The 19,105-nt window shown below is 41.3% G+C and overlaps 1 protein-coding gene across 7 annotated transcripts in view; it reads right to left on the reverse strand.

Annotated features, from left to right (window-relative positions):
* Window positions 1-5,522: 5,522 nt before the first annotated feature.
* thrb (thyroid hormone receptor beta) overlaps window positions 5,523-19,105 on the reverse strand; it is a 187,396-nt gene continuing 173,813 nt past the window's right edge. For all 7 annotated transcript variants that reach the window (XM_034704717.1, XM_034704719.1, XM_034704718.1 and 4 more), the window contains 3 exons: window positions 17,761-17,907; window positions 17,175-17,433; window positions 5,523-14,929 (listed from right to left, as the gene is read on the reverse strand). In XM_034704717.1, coding sequence (XP_034560608.1) covers window positions 14,688-14,929; window positions 17,175-17,433; window positions 17,761-17,907 — 648 coding nt within the window. In that variant the 3' untranslated portion in view covers window positions 5,523-14,687. The remainder of the gene's footprint in view (window positions 14,930-17,174; window positions 17,434-17,760; window positions 17,908-19,105) is intronic.

Raw genomic sequence — 19,105 nt, forward strand, 5'->3', positions numbered from 1 at the left:
ATCTGACAGGAGAATCTGTGAAGTAACGTTTAGTGTGCTTAAAATCAGAGAAAGGCAAGCTTTTCAGCTTGATCACACCGCCACAAACTGTTAGTGTATACATTATTATACATTTATGGAGCCACATATTGACAAGCATGAGCCATAGGGCTAGTGATAATCAGTGGCTGTAATGGTGTGGGAATCAATCTGAGTCGAGTCCTCACTAATATCATTTATTACAAGGAGAGCTTTTTTACTTCAAACCAATCCCTGTCAGATCCTGGACTGACGGTTTGGGACTTTGGATGATTAGAAAAGACATTTGATTTATTAACTTTAGATTCTAACAGATCCTATATGTGTCTGGAGATTTAATCAAATCTCCAGATCAATGTCACAGCTCTTACTGAGGGGACACATCAGTTCTGCTGCAGTGGGATCACTGCAGGAGTCCAATGCACTTTAAATACCTGCAGCCCAACCACTATTAATCAGGAGTTTAACCAACCAAACATCTTGGACTCTTGAATCACTTTAGTTGCTAATATTAGCATTAGCATTCTAGTCTGAAGTAACTTATACATCTCTTTCTTTTCTGGGTTCATCCTGGAAAGATGTCTGCTAAAGTCTGAGCTTGTTTCTTTTCCTTGATAGTTCTTTAACATATCAAACATGTTGCTTGCTCTTGCTGTCACTTACTGTGACATCTTTGAAAGCAAAATGCACGGCTGGTAACTTCTCTTTATCCTGGAAGTGACTACAAGACGGCATGTGGACGACCATGCAGGTGAACACACGTGCTAGCCCTCAATCTAAACTTAATACATTATATATATAAAAAAAAACACCATAGAAAATGTAACATAAACATTAAAACAGTCTATAACAATATATAAGTCTGAGTCCTCCTCTCTATCTTCTAGTCAATGATCGAGTCCAGGTCGAAAATCAGAGTTTCATACTAAAGATACAGTGAGTAATATTTATTAGTATGTTTAAATCAGTGTATAATCACCTGAAAATAGAGTCATTTTGTTTTTGTTAACTTAGAATGAGCCTTTTAGATCTACATAAGGAGCTGGTCCCCTTCTGCCCCTCTTGCACCTCCATGTTTCTACCATAACACAGAATGGACAAATTAGTAACATGCCTGTTTTTGTATTTAGGGAGTGGCCGTGCAAAATGCACTGTTTGGATGATGAAGAAGAAGAGAGCGTTTGTTGCTGTGCGCAAATGTATTTGTACTGATAGTTGGTTTCATAGTAAAAACTCACAACTACAAATAGAGGATCATACTTATCATGTACCACAGGAGCTTTTTGCCCTTGAAGGCCACCGTAGCTTCAACGACAGGAGGGGTGAGCAGGGGAGCAATTTATTTCACTGTGCCTTTAAATCGATATTTCTGTCTGTAAAATTAGGTCTCAAACTAAAGCTGATGCAACAGTAAAAAATATAATAAGAATTTATATCTGTGTAAAGACAAAGCACTACATATGGTTCATCTAATCGAGTCAATTATCATTTTTCAATTTTAATTTTTCTAACTCTGCCCTTACCATGTAGTGGATCCCAAGATGTTACCAAGGCTATGGTATGAATCCATCATTATTGATTTCTGGATTTGAAGCAAATGTTTAACAGATCAACACACTTTTCTCCTTCCTTTCTACTCATGCTTCGTTTTCGAAAAAGACATGCTCAGAACATCTTTTAAATATCAAACATGAATGTCTGAAAGTTAAATTAATGTCACAACATAAAGAAAAAAACATACTTAATACTTTTAATGAGCTACAGAATGAAAACCTCAGGTTTAATATTTAGGTTTAGGTTTATAAAAACGTGTGTTTCAGGGTGTGTGAGGAATCAGAGCTGAGATTTATGACTGTAGTAGTCCCTCTCTACCACCAGCAGATGGCACTGAGATAGCTTCTCCTCTGTACACTCCAGGACTCGACACGTATGCGTTCCTGAAACCAAATCCGACCTGGTTTAGATCTTTGAAAGTAAAATTGGTTTTTAATTTTTCAATTTGCATTCAGTTTTTTAATGTATCGTGGTCTTAAAGCAGAAATCCATATAATACACTTAAAGCATTTACTTACAGAGATGTTGGGTGTTATTGTTTATCTGTACTGACATGACCCAACATGTCAGTAGAGACATACAATAACACCCAACATCTCTAAATGACCCAACATGTCAGTACAGACATACAATAACACCCAACATCTCTAAATGACCCAACATGTCAGTACAGACATTCAAAACCACCCAACATCTCTGTATGACCCAACATGTCAGTAAAGACATTCATAACCACCCAACATCTCTGTATGACCCAACATGTCAGTACGGACATTCAAAACCACCCACAGCTCGTGAACATAGGTGAGGGTAGGAACGTAGGTTGACCGGTAAATCAAGAGCTTTGCCTTCTGGCTCAGCTCTCTCTTCACCACAACAGACCGTACAGCGTCCACATCACTGCAGACACTGCCCCTTTCTGTCTGTCAATCTCGCACTCCCTCCTACCCTCGCTCGTGAACAAGACCCCAAGATACTTGAACTCCGCCTGGGTTAAAGACTCTCTTCTGACCTGCCGCGGGCAAGCCCCCCTTTTCCGACTGAGCACCATGGCCTCAGACTTGGTGGTGCTGATCCTCATCCCTGCTGCTTCACACTCGGCTGCAAACCGTCCCTGTGCGAGCTGGAGGTCACTGCTCGATGACGCCAATAGGACCACATCAAACCCTCACTGTCTGTTTAGGTCTGCCAGCTCTGACCGTCATCCTCCCCACCACCTGATCCAACTCACCACCAGATGGTGATCAGTTGACAGCTCTGCTCCTCTCTTCAGCCGAGTGTCCAGAACATACAGCCGCAGATCAGCCGATACGACTACAAAGTCGATCAGTGATCTGCGACCTAGGGTGTCCTGGTGGCACATGCACTTATGAACACCCATATGTTCAAACATGGTGTTCGATATGCCCACAGGAGCATTGAAGTCCCACAGTAGGACAATGGAGTCCCCAGTAGAGGCGCCTTCCAGCACCCGTCCCAAGGACTCCAAAAAGGGTGCGTACTCTGCACTGCTATTTGGTGCATAAGCACAAACAACAGTCAGGACCTGTTCCCCGGCCCATAGGCGAAGGGAAACGACCCTTTCGTCCACCGGGGAAAACTCAAACACACAGGCAGAAAGCTGGGGAGCTGAGCAAGCCCAGACCCGCCCTCCGCCTCTCACCCGGCGCAACTCCGGCAAAGAAAGTCCAACCCCTCTTGAGAAGGTTGGTTCCAGAACCCGAGCTGTGCGTAGAGGTGAGCTCGACTATATCTAGCCGGTATCTCTCAACCTCCCGCACCAACTCAGGTTCCTTCCCCACCAGAGAGGTGACGTTCCATGTCCCTAAAGCCAGTTTCCATAACTGGGGATCAGACCGCCAAGGCCCCTGCCTCTGGCTGCTGCCCAATCCCCTCTGTACCTACATTCTATGACTCCCCCTGCGGGTGCGCCCACGAAAGGAGGAACTCATGTCACCCATTTGGGCTGGGCCCAACCAGACCCCATGGATAAAGGCCCGGCCACCAGGCACTCGCCTGCGGGCCCCAACCCAAGGCCTGGCTCCAGGGTGAGGCTCTCCAGACAGGGCACACCTGTCCTCGTGGTCACTCTTCATCAGGTGTCCTGGGCCGCACTTTGTCTGTCCCCTCACTTAGGACCTGTTTGCCTTGGGGGTCCCTACCAGGGGAAAATGCTTGAAGGCAGAGATTGAGAGGAACAAGGAACTGACGCAGCTCCATGCTTTGGGGAAATGCTCGAAGGTGAGCGATGTTTCATTGCATTCCGTCCATGTTACAGTGTAACAATGTATAAATTATATTTTGCAGAAGCTGAGAAGTAATACAATACAAGCGAGGATCATCATAGGAGGGAATAAAGTCAGTAAGAGCCAACAAAAAGTCAGGCACAGAGACACAGGTGCCGACAGGAAGTGCATAGGGTTCATGCATCTTTGTTTATAACGTGGTGAATACATCTGTGAGATGGTTTGGTTGTCCTGTGATTGGTCTGCATTGTATTTACAGCATTTACAGCACTTCCGGAAAAGTCGTCTTTCGGCCGCGCATTTCATCTCCTCCAACGTCTCCTCTCTATTTTTCCCTGTAATCCTTGTTGTATGATAAACAGCAACATGTCTTTAAATTAAAATAATAGGTTCTGTATCGCTGTGAAAAAGTAAACAGAATACATAGACACAGGCGACCCGACTATCAGAGGGACTGAACTGCCATGAACATGGACACATTGACGCACAAGTATGTGGTGCTCACCTCGGCATTGGCCACTGCTGGATAGGGTCAACGCAGAAGTTTAAACCAGCCTTTAGCTGGAGCAGTAACTTTGGCACCTTGGCGAACAAAACAAGCTAGTTGCTGGAGCGGCCAATGATACACTAAAATAACAAACTTACAAAAACAACACTCTGAGTGCCCTGGAAATGACACTATGTGCCATGGTTCCTCTCTGCATGCTCACACATTGCTTGTTGTGCCGTGTTTCAGCAGAGAATTGCTGCGCGTCATGGACACATCGACGCATAAGTATGTAGTGCTCATGTTCGCGTTGACCACTGCTGCGTAGGGACAACACAGAAGTATAAACCAGTGTTACGTGCCTGCCAGCTGCATGACATGAAGGTCAGAGGTCATGGACAGGGACACTAACAGAAAGAAACTTAAAACCCTCAAATACAAACAAATGTAAGGCCTTTGGGGTCTAAAAGGTAGAGTGGAGGTGTAAAGCTCCACAGCCACCCACTAATTCTACTACAAAGAGTAGACAAACTAAGGAAAAGGCCTAAACCAACTGTAATCTGCAAAAAACTCTCCTGAGAGATTAATCCTGTTTTTAATTATCCTTTTGCCACCCTCCTTCCCTCCACAATACATCCACAAAACATACACTCTCTCAAAACACACTCTTCTAACAACACCCAGAGGCAACAACTGAAGGTGTTGTCTTCTCTGTTGCACACACTTAACTGAGGGAAAGGAGCTCCTTTTATTGAGCAGCCAGGCTGATGAGCTCAAGCTGGGTGCAATGAGGGCAGGTGCTCTCAATGATGGGCTCGTTAGGAGCCCTGGAGGTCACAGACTACCTCCATCTGTAACACCAGGCTTTATACTGATGCCCAATCATGACCTATGTAGTAAAATAAGATTATCAGCTACAGATGGTTATTTCTTTATCTGAATTTTAGTGTCTGTGTTCATGTTGGATTTTCCATGAAAGAAGCCGGGGCGTATCCCCCTGAAGTGTCTCTGTTTTGAGCTCTGCTGGTAAAGTTAGAGAGAAGTAAGTTATCAAGCAGGAAGAGCTTTTTTTTACTCTGAATAATTATCTTTAACATGTTTTGTCCTCATGGCTGATACCGGTGGAGGCATCAGTATTAATGTCACTGTTTCATAAGCAGCTAAAACCCCTGACAGGAGCTTTAAACTGCAATTAAAATAAACGCACAAAGCCAAAATCTCTCAAAACCATCTTTATTCTCAAGAGCCATTTCACATTAGCTGCAATCATCGTCAATCATGAGCATCAAAATCATGTCCTCTTGAGGTCCTCCTCGCTCATGTCAAAAACACTGTCCACAGCTGGACAGCCGTTACCGGACAGGGTGTCCAGTAAAGAGCCGAGTGCAAGGCAGCAGATTAGGGAAACAGAATTCTGTTGTCTTCTGTTTCTGCTGCCACAGATTTACTCCTCCTCCTCCTTCACCTCTACACACTTATTCTCCCTTTCTCTCCGTGACGGTTTTCCAGTACGTGTTGAACAGATGAGTTGAACAAGAAGACACTCAAACACACAAGGAGAGAAATCTGTGCCGACGGTGGATGACTTGTTCTCAGACGCTGGTTACACTTTGACCAAGAAGTTGTTGATACACGTGTTCATGTGTAGCTGTGCTGCTTTGTACAGACAGTGAAGTCCAGCTACTGTAACCACTGAATTTTAAAATTTTAATGCAATATTTTATCCTTTTTTTTAATGATTTATACATCTTGCTCTTATTTCTTTTGCGGAAATGTGGAAATGTATTTGAGAGCAAGATCCTTAATTATTTTAACACTATGCAAAACAATATGTTTATATTATGCTAATAACATCCGTAAAAAAAATCTGCAGTCTGAAAATATACATCCTTTTTCCTTTGTACGGTAAAATAGCTTTTCTATGGTGCAACTCTTGTAATTGGTTTGTAACTGAGTAACCTTAAGAGTAACAACTCGTGGGAGAGATTACAATGAACTGGCACCTCTTGAGGAACAGTAAACATTTTCTGAACCAGCAGTCAGCATTGACTGTGTTTACATGCAGCAACAGCTCTGTGCATATGAAAGTTCAAGTAATTATAGTTATGGTGTGTGACATGTAAATACTAAACATACTCTTATGGCCGTCCACAAACCCTAAAAGAACCACAGACATTTGTTTCATAAATTGCAAAAAGAAATGTCAAAATAACTTCCAGTTTTTGTTCTTTCTTGGATTAATCTGGGATTAAACTCTACTTTTTATGAATAAGATGAGGACATCGAGTCATATCTTCCTATAAACTACCAACCTAACCTATAGAGAACTGTGTGCAGGGCCTCTTCACTCATATATCTGTGTATAGACTGCATAAAAAGATGGATGACACGACAGCTTCCCAAAAGTGAAGCCAGAACACTTGAAGCTCCCCCTACTGCCTGCCTGCAGTAAAGCCTGCCTCCTCCATGTTAACAGATGGGACATGGGTAAAACTTTAAAATCGAATTACACGTTAAGTATATTTTTCTAAAATGCGGTTTCTGTGGTTATAGTGAATTCTTATCACACTGATTTATGTCCAAATGTTTCTTTTTCTGATAGGTTTAGTTTTAAGTAGTAGCTAAAAAAATATGTACTGCAATGATTGATAGCTCTGTCTACAAATGTGAGCTCTTGAAGGATTTTTACTGTACTTTTAGAGTAGAGGAGGAACGGTGAGACAAAATGTAACAATAAAACAAGAGTCACCGAACCTCTTATAACCGTGAGAATCTGCCACTAATATAAGAATCTGTTCTGCCATGGACTGAGCTGACCTATGAGGTTGTTACTACTTTATTGGTGAGTTTAATCAGCCTTTCAGTTAACAGAAAGGGTGTCAATATGCAGCATGGAGAGCTGCTCAGACTCTGGTTCTGAATCTCAGGATGTCAGCACCAGTCAAGAAGGGGTTGGCCTCACTTTTGTCTAACAGGAGAAGGTGGAGATGCATCGTCCATCTTTATGCACAGTCACTTTTCCTTTGTGTCTGTCAGTATGAACTTCAAGCTTAAACTAAAACCCTCTTGTCTCTCTGGCCTCGTAAAGTTATTCTCGTAGCTGAATATGATCATGCTCTGAATATTTATTTATTTTACTGTGAGATTTAAGACAAAGATGAACAGGCTATGACTCGGGGAGTGATTTGTGCCATTGTTCTGCACTGTTGTGGGAAAAGGCTCCGAACTCAGGGCACAAAATGTGGTTTCAATTTAAATTCTAAGGGAGATTATAAATAAGGAAGAAATGTTGCACTGTGAATGTCAGGTTACTTATTTCAGTTCATATAATCGTCTTTAGACTTTTGGTCTTGCACTGTGCATAAACTACAAACTCCTGGGTGCATGTCCTGTGCTTTTTCGACAGAGTTTCCTAGGGCGTTTGTATTCAGGCACAAAATAACCAACCAATTCAAAGACATTTGTTTGAAATTCAATCTAGCTGACATGAAAAAATAGGGATATCCGAACTTTATAATAACTTTGTGGCTATTTCTGAACCTAAGCTGATATGATTTGAAGGTTTTCATCCTTCCAGGTCATTTTAGCTTTTTTCAGCTAATAGCTTTGGTTTTAGGAGCCACAGCTTTAATGTTTTGGTCTATTTTACTGTCCCCATTAAACTCATCCCACTCCACCAGGCAGTTTTCGGCATAAACATCGGATACCCTCCCTCAAAAAATGAAGCAGTGGCAGACAGAAAAAGTTAGTAGCTAGCTGGTTACCATGGTGGAGAACACTACAGCAAGTAAGATGCCGATATTCTTGGAAATTAAGACGTAAATAAAGATGATGGAGGGTAAATATTACATTCATCAGGTCACCAAGAACCAAGCTCCAACATAATGGTAGCTCCACATCTGCAGGTCTGTGCATAGGCTTAGCTCGCATGTTGCTAACATGTTGGCTATCTCAGCCTTGGAAGGCCATAACTTCTCTTATGAAGTATTGTAAGTTCTGCTACCAAATGCCTCGACTTAACTGTTTATATGCAGGTTTAAGGTTACTGTGCATCTTTTTGGTGAATGGTGGGGAAAGGTTTTAGCTGCACACATCCTGGTCACGGGATGCTGCCATGACTTTTGGCAAAGTAGCAAAGTTGAGTTTTCATCAGTTATTTTCATACAGCTAATTTTACTGTCATGTTTTTGCACAAGGTGCTTTAAGTATCTTGATATGCATTAAGAGACTCGCTACACCACAAACCCTCTGCTTTCTCAGGCCTAGAAAATGTTTTGGGTCCGATGCCAAAACGTCTCTGTCAGGAATTTTGGATGTAGAAGAAGTGACTGACCCTCAAAGTTAAAACTCTGACTGTAGGAAACGAAGGGCTGGCTGCACGAGGAGATCATCACTTTGACTTAGACTTATCTAAAGTTGTCACCCATGTAACAGTTCTTCAATTTCACCGTTTAGCTGTAGATCTGATGCATGTAGTGTGCTATATCTATCATCCAAAGAGAGAGGTCCTGCTAAGAGTAATCCTTTTTGCAAAGGCAATGAAGCTATCATTGAGAATATCCAATAAACTATGATCTGCAAAAGCTCATGAGAAGAAAGAACACTGAAACACTCAATAATATGATGTTTAAACGAGAGGTGGGTTGGGGTAAACAACCAATTTTAAGTGCTGATTATTCTCATGACATTTTCAGATAGCTCTGGAACATGAAGCGTAATACTTAAGCAATCATTAACTGTGTCTTAGTTCCTGTTGTTCTGTATTACACTTGCTATACTTAGTGAATATTTGCCTTCACGCCACTCAGACAGGACTAAAAGTCAAAAAGTTGCATGTGGAGGTCTGAATACCTCACACTCAAGTGTCACTATCTGGGTTACCAAGCTTAATGGATGGACGGTTCATCTGCATGGATAGAGTTTTGTTTCCAATTAAAATATAACAGGGAAAAGCTCTACAGAAGTTACAACTATTTCATTTGAACTATTTTGTAAATCTGACTAAAGCTACCAAGCCGGCAGATGTTTGGTGTGGTTACGATCGCAGTGAGATGTTGGCGGTAAAGCTCTGCAAGGTTGCAACTCTTTTCTCGAAGAAGAAGCTGATGATGTTATTTCTAATGAGTGCATAGATGCTATCTTGGTACTGAGACAACCTACAGGTTGAAAATCATACAATATGCAAGTATGTGCATATTGGAGAGGGCACTGTTTGACGGTGCACTGATGAAATACAGGAACTTAGGCAGAGCTTGTGTCTTTAATAGCAACAGGAGCCGAGTGCACCAGCTTGACGTTTGCTTACATCCGACCCAGCGCCCAGTTACGCCCTGCACACCATGCAGACTTAAAGCCCTGTTTGTGTTGAACCTAGGAGTATCTTTTACACCGATGACGGAGCAGGCATACGTTTGGAAAGTCAGACTACTATCGAAGATAAAAGAAACGGAGAAAGTAGTTGAAGTTGAGTCTCGTCAACAGGATGATTAGTGAAAGGGCATTAAGATGAGAGAGAAAGAGTCATCCACTGGGAGTCGACTCAGACAGTGGGCTGATTTTAAGGTTTCATTTCCACATGTAAGCCCTGTTTGTATTAATTAAGAGCTCTCCACTCAACTACAACCCTCAGCGCTGTCCCTGCCCTGCAGGTGCTAATTGCTCTCAGGTTTTATGCAAATGGGGCCTTTTAAGACACAGTGGGACACATGAAAAAAATTTATCAGAGGACATCACGCCAGATCGTAGGGAGAGTTTGAAAAGTACTGCTTCACATGTCTTCACATGGATGTGAATCATAAAACCAGGGGCAGCTATGACTGATGTCAGCTGGCCTGGTGCACTCAGTGTAAGAAGTTGTACGAAGCAAAGTCAGCCTTGGAGACCTTGTTCACGCCAAGCTGGTAGATGCAGCTACAACTGTTCAAAGTCAAGGTCGTCAACTAGGACATTTGTGACTAAACTCTGCAGAGCTGCAAAGATATGAAGTCCTTTTTAGTTTCTTTTTATTGATTTTCAGGGTTCAAAAGCTTTAAATCTTGTCTTTATGCTCCCTGTTTTGAGATAAACTTATTAACTTCCTGTTGAAGAAATAGAAATATGCAGCAGGTAAATGGTTGGATGTTTCTCCTAAGAGTTGCCGCTCACTAAATTAGATCCACATGAATTAAAAACGAGGATCATAATGTTGGACACAAACTTGACTTGCAGATAATGCTCTCTTGTTTCTGCTGCATGTACAGACATGCAACAGTTTGCTTACAATGTAGCCACAACTTTATAAAAGAAAACAAATAAATGCAGCTTTGAAATAACTCCATTTTTATTTTGTGCATCTCATTTCAGCCATTTATCTCTGAAAGAACCCGAAATATTTACAGGAACTCTGGAACTTTATTACTTGCATTCGACCGAAAATATCTTTGTCACTGTTTTGGTTCCCTGGGCTGCAGTTTGCACCCTCCAAAAAGTCCCTGCTCCTGAGGTAGTACGTAGTTATGGTCCTAAGTATTATGTTACAAACCTCCGGACAGCTTTCATTCAGACTGCGAGCGAGCAACATTTGTAGTTCTGAGCGCGGTGTGAGCATCTCTTTGATGTTGGTGACGGTTAAACCATGTTAGGCAGCCAAATTCCTGAGACTAGTCTAAAAGTCCATGAAGTTTCAGAAAGAGGTAAGAGAGGAATATTAGTTGTATGATTTGTGGTTGAGAAGCCTAACAGTCATGCATTGGAGAACTATAAAAGACAACCTGTAGATGGCACCGTCGTCTCATCGCGTGTTTTAGGTCAAATTTGCTGGTCTGATCTTCAGGGTTCTTCAGATGCAGAGGTAACAAAGATGCGCCAAAGAGACCTTTAAGGTCCTTGTTAAGTTCCTGAGTTTAGTTCCTGGTACTTTTGGTTCAAAGTTTTTTTTTTTAGATAAGTCTAAGACTAGATCAGTTATACACGGGCGTGTTTGTGCAGCCAACCCTTCGCTGTGATAACTCAGTTTTTAACCTCACGGCTTGTTGCTTTATTTTGGGTCATTTGATCTTTCAAACAGAAACACGTGTGTGTAAGGACAGCGTTTGGAGTTTGTATGCTTTCTACGAGGACTACTCTGTTCATCGTCTGACCAATAGAAACAGGCAGGACCAGTCACATGGTATTAAAGGCTCCTGCAAACAACCTAACACTGTAACCTCAACAGGACGACAGGGGTGCATGTAAACATAGCCAATGTTACTTTTCCAAATGGCTCTGGCTCAGCACGGTCCAGCTCTACATAACCACCGGGCCGCCTGAGCCTGGGTGCCTTTACCCCCCCGATCCATCTCTCTCCCTCTGATTGTCTGTGCATTTATTTTGAGTCTGTACAGTTTGTGAGGTGTGTGTGTGAGGTCCGGGTCATTCAAACACTGCAGCAAGTCTATTGCTTTGATAAAAGGCATCACTTCACAGAAAAGAGAGAAAAGAAATAAAACACAAGCTGTTTTTTTTTTTTGAGGAGTAGTGTGAAGCTTGAAAAAGCGAGATATACAAAGCAAATGTCTGTCACATTGCAAACAACAATACCATAGAGAGGCTTTCAGAACAACAACAGAAAAAGAGAACATACCGGCTAAAAAAAAAGAAAGGAAAGAGCGCTACGTTTTCACAATCTCACCAGCTTTCTCAGTGTACCTCGCTGATGATGAATCATACTGTTCTGTTTTTTTTTTTGGACCGGCCAAAGTTCACTCAGCCGCCAAAACCCACCGGTTGGTCACAGTGGTGGGGTCTGACCCATATCTGATCCAGGTACATGCATGTGTTTGCATGTGTACAGTATGTGTACGGGTATGTTCTGTATCTGTGCATGTCTGTGTGTTAGTGTATATGCATGCCATCATAAGAGGGTGGTGGGCTGTTATACAACAGATAATGTTCTTTTACTGCAAGTAACATTACATTACAGTTCAACCAGCCGTTTCCCAAACCCACCATAGCACCATGACGTCACTGTTCGACATACAGACTCCCGTTTCTTTGGGAGGTGAAAATAAACAAACAGGAAAAAAAAAAGAAGTTTGAAATCTTCCGATGTGTGAGATGACGTTTCAGTCTGTTGTAAGAGCTGCTAACGCGGACTAGAGCACGAGTCAGAGGGGTGACTCTGATGTGAGCTGCATGCACTAACTAGCATAAATCAGTCAAGTCTTGGTATCGCTATGAAAGCCCAGCAGGGATACAACAGGGAGGGCCTCATTCACTTGGTTTTGGCACAGCATGTGGCATTGTTACACAACACACGAGTACTATATGATTGTCTTTTCCTGACATCAGTGTCATTATGTGCTTTAGTTAGTCCTGACCGCTCTCTGGGGATGATGACGCTCATGTTGATGCTACAGCTGCGTCCCTTTGGATGACAGAAATGTAAATCATCAGCTGACAGGTTGGGTTACAACTTCTGTGAGAAGGTAGAACCACGGGCAAATGACAGAGAATCAGGGCCATAGGAGAAGTCAAATCTGCAGTGTGATGCATGGCATTGAAGGAGATATTGATACACTTTAGCACTGCAAAATGATGGGTGATGTTATTGTAACGATTTTTTATGAAATCTTACTTGAACAGCTGCAAATAGTTTATTTGTGGTCTAATAACTGCAAATACATGTCTTTGCTTTGACTGAAAAAAGTAAGGACCGTGATAAACAAAACTGCTCCCTCTGTTCTGCATCAGGAGGATGGACTTGTTTCATAAAATCTGATTAAAATATCATAATTCATCCTTTTACCCAATACACTGATTCATAATCAATCTGCCAACCAGACTCTTGTGATTATTTTTCAGATAATCTATCAGCTGTTCTTTTTTAATTTTAGTATTCTTTATGAAATCATAGAAAATACCACCCAAAAAATTTAAATGTTCCTTTATGTCAACATAATTTCATCCAATCTGTTCCTCTCTGATCTTGTTTTATAATCAAACAACAAAAGCAGGAAGCAAAATGAAGATGGTGTTTTTGATTGTTTGTTTCCAATCATTTTAGTTACTCTTTTAATAAACTGACTTAATGTTGGAGATTTGCTTTTGTCATATCAAGGTAAAACCCTTGTATGCATGTTTCTGACCTCGATGTCAGGTTGCTTTTGTCAAGAGAACCTCAGACATCTCCTATTTTAAACTCAGAAATGCAGCTTGTAAAGTAGTCTCCTCTTTGGGGAAGTTGGCTTCACATCTTAAGCGTGCACCCAATTTTGTCGCAGCGGTCGCTGGTTCGACTCCCGGCCCTTTGCTGCATGTCTTCCCCCGCTCTATACAATTCCCGTCTCTCTTCAGCTCCCATACAGGCAAAATACCAAAAACATAACTGAAATGAAAAAATAAAAGTAACATCATCCCCTTTGAATTCATGCTTTTGTCCTTCTGCCATGGCCCTGATGTGCCGTCATAGTGCAACAGTGATGCAGTTCGCAATATTCAGCAATATGTCCTCTGCAGTGTCAGCACATCAGCAACAACAGAAATACATACGGGCAGAGTTCTGCTCATACTTGACTGAGTAATGTGTGTTCTGAGGACTACAAATAGGTTGGACAGTATTTTTGTGTAGTGTTTACATTTCTGCGCTGCCATTTAGACGTAACGACGAGTAACGGCGTCTCCGAGAAGTTAGGGAAGTTAGAGAAGTTGTTTGGATGTGGTGTTGCTCAAACTCAGATTTTCTGTCATCTCAGGAATGCAGCTTTTCGATTTGTGATGCGAGGCTACCCAGAGACTCACACAGGTTTGTAAGCTGTGAGTGATGCTGCTGCTGTGATGGTGAGATCAGTTCAGACACACCTTGTGATTGACTGACTTTATGACAGTTAATATTAACCAACAGAAGGGTCGGATAAAGTCGAGCAGGTGGGAGGAAAGGCTAACGGATCGCTAACAATGTCTTGTTTTGTGCATCAAGTGAGCAGCCGTTTCGAGTCTTTGAACATAAAGGAAGGAAAATACATCGTTTGCATGTTTTCTAATGAACGAACAAGTGTTGATAAATCACCATTATGCCAACTGTACAATCATCAACACACAAACAAAAACCTAGAGTAAAATCCGAGGTGAGAGGTTATATCCACAACAATAACAACAACAAAACAAACCAAAGAAAAAAAAGAACAAAATGCTATTCACATGTACCCGCACTGTAAGGAATGGTTCCATACAAAACTAGACCAGAGAGCTACTCCTAAACTATGGAATGAAGTGACACTCAGTAGTGCTAATAGAAAGTTCATTGTGACGGGCCTTCTGCTGGTTCCACCCCTGAGACCACCAGGGTTCCCAGGCGCTGACGCATGCGCACACACGCATTCACACACATACATGCACGCAAACACACATACGATAAAATCCATTGGTCAGTCCTCGAAGACCTCCAGGAAGAGAGGAGGGAATAGCTCGGTGGGACACTCCACTTTCATGTGGAGGAATCGGCTGGCGTGGCAGGCACCGATCATCCGCAGGTCCGTCACCTTCATTAGCAGCTTGGGCCAGAAATGCGCCACTTTGTGTTTGCGGTAGTTGATGTAATGTTCAAAGGCCAGCAGGAACTCCTCTTGGCAGCGTTCGATTCGCTCCACACTACTCAGGCCCGGCCGATCTGAGGACACACAGACATCCACATATCAGTCAGGATCAAAAGGAGGTTCAGTGTGGTAGAAACAATCGTTCGTATCCTCCGGCAGGTATCATTAAACTGAATTAAAGGCTAACTCCAGTCTCATGAAATCTTGACCTTTGTTTGTCATAAAAAACACTTGTTTTCTTTCGATAGTACTTCCAAAAAAAAAAAGAAAACCAGAATAACTCATTTTAGGTTTTTCAATTCTGTGCTGTTTAAAAGTTTAAAAAAGCAGAAGAAAGCTATAAAACATGATCTGATAACTAACATCAAAACACAGCTAAAGATAGCATTTAACCTCTTAAAAATCAAATCTGCTAGGAAAGGAGAAACATTTGCTTAAACAAAACACATATTTTATAGCTTACTACTTTCATGTTTATTTAGTCTATTTTTACATCACGCTAGCTAGCCAACAATAAGATTGTATTGTAAAGCGATCTTACTTTCATGATATTTGCAGAGTCAGTCCTTTGTTTTATTTCTTTACTCAAGACACATTTTAACAGACAGTGATATTTAATTTTAACTTAGATTTTATGGGTCTGTTTTATAAGTTTGGATGCTTTTAAATGTTCTATTGCTCCATTTTGCTTTGCATTTATACTTGCTTTAATTGCACATTGTGAAGCACTTTGTTATCTGTGTTAAAAAGTGATATATGAATAAATTATTATTATCATTATTATTATTATTTTTCAACCTGTTAGCCACTAGCTTTGTAATTTTCAGCTTTTTTTGCTGAATCTTGGTAAAATCAATTAGTCCATCAAACATGTTTTTGAACTTTATAGAGCCCTGATCTCGGTCTGGATTTCACTACCAATCGTCTTTCTGTCTGCGAATCAATTGAAGAGCTGTGAAATGACCTCAGAGTGCCAGATTATTAAGGTTTACACGACCTGGAACATGATAATAAAAATACATGATCATATTTGAACTTCTCATCCTAAGTGTGATGTCACAAGAAGACGCTGCTGTGGGATTATGAGAAAATAAAAAATGAAAATACTTTTGAGGACTTTTGACTATTGATCCCTGAGGGGAAATTTGGTTGTTGAAAAGAGAATAATGAACATAAAAAATAGAACATAAATAATGAAAAGTAAAATAGATTAATCAAATAAAATAAAACCAAATATGGTCTTTAAAAAATAAAAAGAAAGTTTTTTGTTTTTTTATTTTTGGTTTCATTTTGAGATACAAACAAATGACACACGGACTGCATCATCAGGTGTTTTTTTTTTTAATAAGGACTGTTAATTACAAAGTTATGCTTTAGCAGGACTGGATTTGTAATGTAACTGTAACATGAACCTTTATGCACTGGGTGTTTCTGTTTATAGGTAATAATGTCTGAAGTGTTTTTTCTTTAGATATCAATTCAGATTTTTTTCTTGTGGTTCTTTTAAAAGATGTTAAGATATTTCCTCTTGTTGTAAAGGGTTTTTTTGGTATGATATATTGTGTAACTTGCACAGCGTATTATCAGGATTATTTATTCTACTGACTGTGTAGAAGTTACTGCTTTGCATTAAAATGATACCAGCTGGTTTTTATTTAAGAGTGGGTGACAGCAAGTACTTATCATGACATAAAGTGGATTTTTTTATCTTGTGTGTGTTTTATTTCCTGAATAAATTGTTAAACTTCAGAGACGGCACCACTTTAATCATCTTCCTATCCATCTTCCTATCCAGAGTTTGTGGTTTGAACCTCGGTGTCTTGTGAAGTGTATTGATTGAGCCCTGGTGGCGGCTGTAAGTGTGTCAGAGGAGCAGACAGATGGGCAGGTTATCCCCGTGTCATGTCTGCATGTACAACACAGCAGCAGCAGCAGCAGCAGCAGCAGAAGAGTATTGATCTTCAATCAGATGCAGAGCATCACACAGAGAAACGGTGCTGCAGCCTATAAACAGGCTCGCTGGACAAAGCTCGTCAGAATGATTAATAGTGATTAATTGATTGAAGTGTAGTTTGGTATAGATTTCATGTCAGGAAAATACTGCTCACACAATCTGTGCAGGACAGAGCTGATGGGGCCTTATTTCTTTGTCCTCTCTTTGATTTGTACAGTCCCATAATAAACTGTTGCTTCACTAAATGTTAAGTTAAGAATAATAAACTAAAAGAAGTTAAAGATTTCGTCTCCTAGATGAAAAATGTGACACTGGAATGAGCCAGAAACTGACGTGTGATAGGAATCGGGACAGCAGTGGCTTACCAGATGAAAGCAGGATGACGGCCTGCAGAAGAGCCACCTCAGAGTCATCCAAGTTAAAGGAGGACAGTGACACGCCAAGATCGAAGATGGCGTCCGAGACCACGCCCAGGCCTCCGTTCTTAAGCTGTCCTCGTGTGACTGCCATCTCGCCGTTGAGCGTGAGGGTCTCACTCTCCGGATCATAGCGGACAGCCGCTCGCAGTGACATGATCTCCATGCAACAGCCTTTCAACAGGATGATCTGATCTTCACAAGGCAGCTGGTTGAACAGAGAAAAACATCATGAGTGCAATGATACCACAAACGTTACAACAGCATGCTTCTTATTTTAAATCAGTGGACAGTGTAGGTTCAAATCTGTTAGAACAAAAAAAGTGAATGTCACAATCGCCATAATCCAGCATAAAGAAGCAGAAAGAGTTAGTTATTGGCTTTACTTTAAATCCACTGTGACAGAGCAGCAGGATTAGAAAGTTAAACCAGGTGCAGACACTCAGACATGCTGCAGCCGCCAGAGGAAATGTCATGAATCCTCGTTCTCAATCTACATCTTATGAAACATTTTCAAACACGACTTCTCACTCACCTCACAAAACATAGGCAGTTTTTTGGCAAAGTCCACCACTCGGGTTATGGCAGGGGTGATAATTTTTGTAAACTGACTGAAGGCTTCGATATCCACTTTGTTTCCTTCTGGTGCATTGACCATGGACGCTTGACCAATATCCTCTGGCTGCAGAGAGGAACACAAACAGAACAGAGCGGTCGGTGTCTGAGCGGCCTCCAGCACAAAGTCAAACAACAACATGTCTCAAAGAGTAGCTCTCATCACAGTTTTTAAATATAGGACCTATTTTTACATATGTTTGGGTCTTAATGATGATCTGTGCAAACGTTTTGGAAATTACTTCAGACACTAAACAGGCTGCAACGTTATCCTTAAGCGCAAACACACCCAGATTTGGAAGGGTTTGACGGCATGACAGCAGGGATCCTACAAATCAACCAGAAACAGCATTTCTCTTTTTAACCTAACCAAACTGCAGAAACATGAGTGGCTGGCATAGACTGTGTATAATATGGACGTGGTCTTAGAGACATCACACATTGGTTTCTGAGGAGGCATCATGGAGCCCAATGATGGTGGTCTCTTTATTGGGAATGCTGACTCCAGCTATCTTTCTGCTAAAGCCGAGTGCAATAAAATAAGTCAGCATAAGTCAAATTTTTGGTTGTTTCTAAAGATTATTATGTCAGATTATAGATTGTCCCAGATAATAAAAAGGTAGACAATTGAGAAGCAAGCTGACTGAAGGAGGAAGTAAAACAAACAGCCATGACAAACTAAAAAATCAAGACGAGGAAGACGAGCCCTTTTGGTTTTCTGTTGGATAAATTCCTTTTTTCCCTCATCAGTCTGTTGGCTTTTAAAAGAACAACTTTAACAAGTGTTTCAGGATAAAACAACATCTTACTCTTGCACTTAAAGAAACCTGACAACTTTACATAATGGATCATTCATCAAAAAATTTGAATACAATCTGATCCTGTCCGTCTGCTTTTAGACGACGTACATTGATCAGGTGCATCAGCCCCATGAGATTACAGAACAGCCGTCACAGACATCATTAAAGGTGACATATCATGCAAAATGGACTTTTTAATGGTTCTCTACCTGAAATATGTTTCCCTGGCATGTCTACAAACCCCCCGAGAATGAAAAAAATCCATTCTGCCCCTGTTCTGATTTCTACACCTTTCTGTAAATGTGTGTGAAACGAGCCGTTTCAGACTTCCGTGTTTTTGTTACGTAACAACAATATCCGGTCTGTCACGGAGTCAGAGCTCGGAGCTTGTTTAGCCCATAGACTGTATAAAATACAACTCAACCCCTCCTCCGCTTTTCATTACCTGCACAAATGTGTGCTAAC

This window comes from Notolabrus celidotus, chromosome 16 (assembly GCF_009762535.1).
Source record: "Notolabrus celidotus isolate fNotCel1 chromosome 16, fNotCel1.pri, whole genome shotgun sequence".
NCBI classification, from domain to species: domain Eukaryota; kingdom Metazoa; phylum Chordata; class Actinopteri; order Labriformes; family Labridae; genus Notolabrus; species Notolabrus celidotus.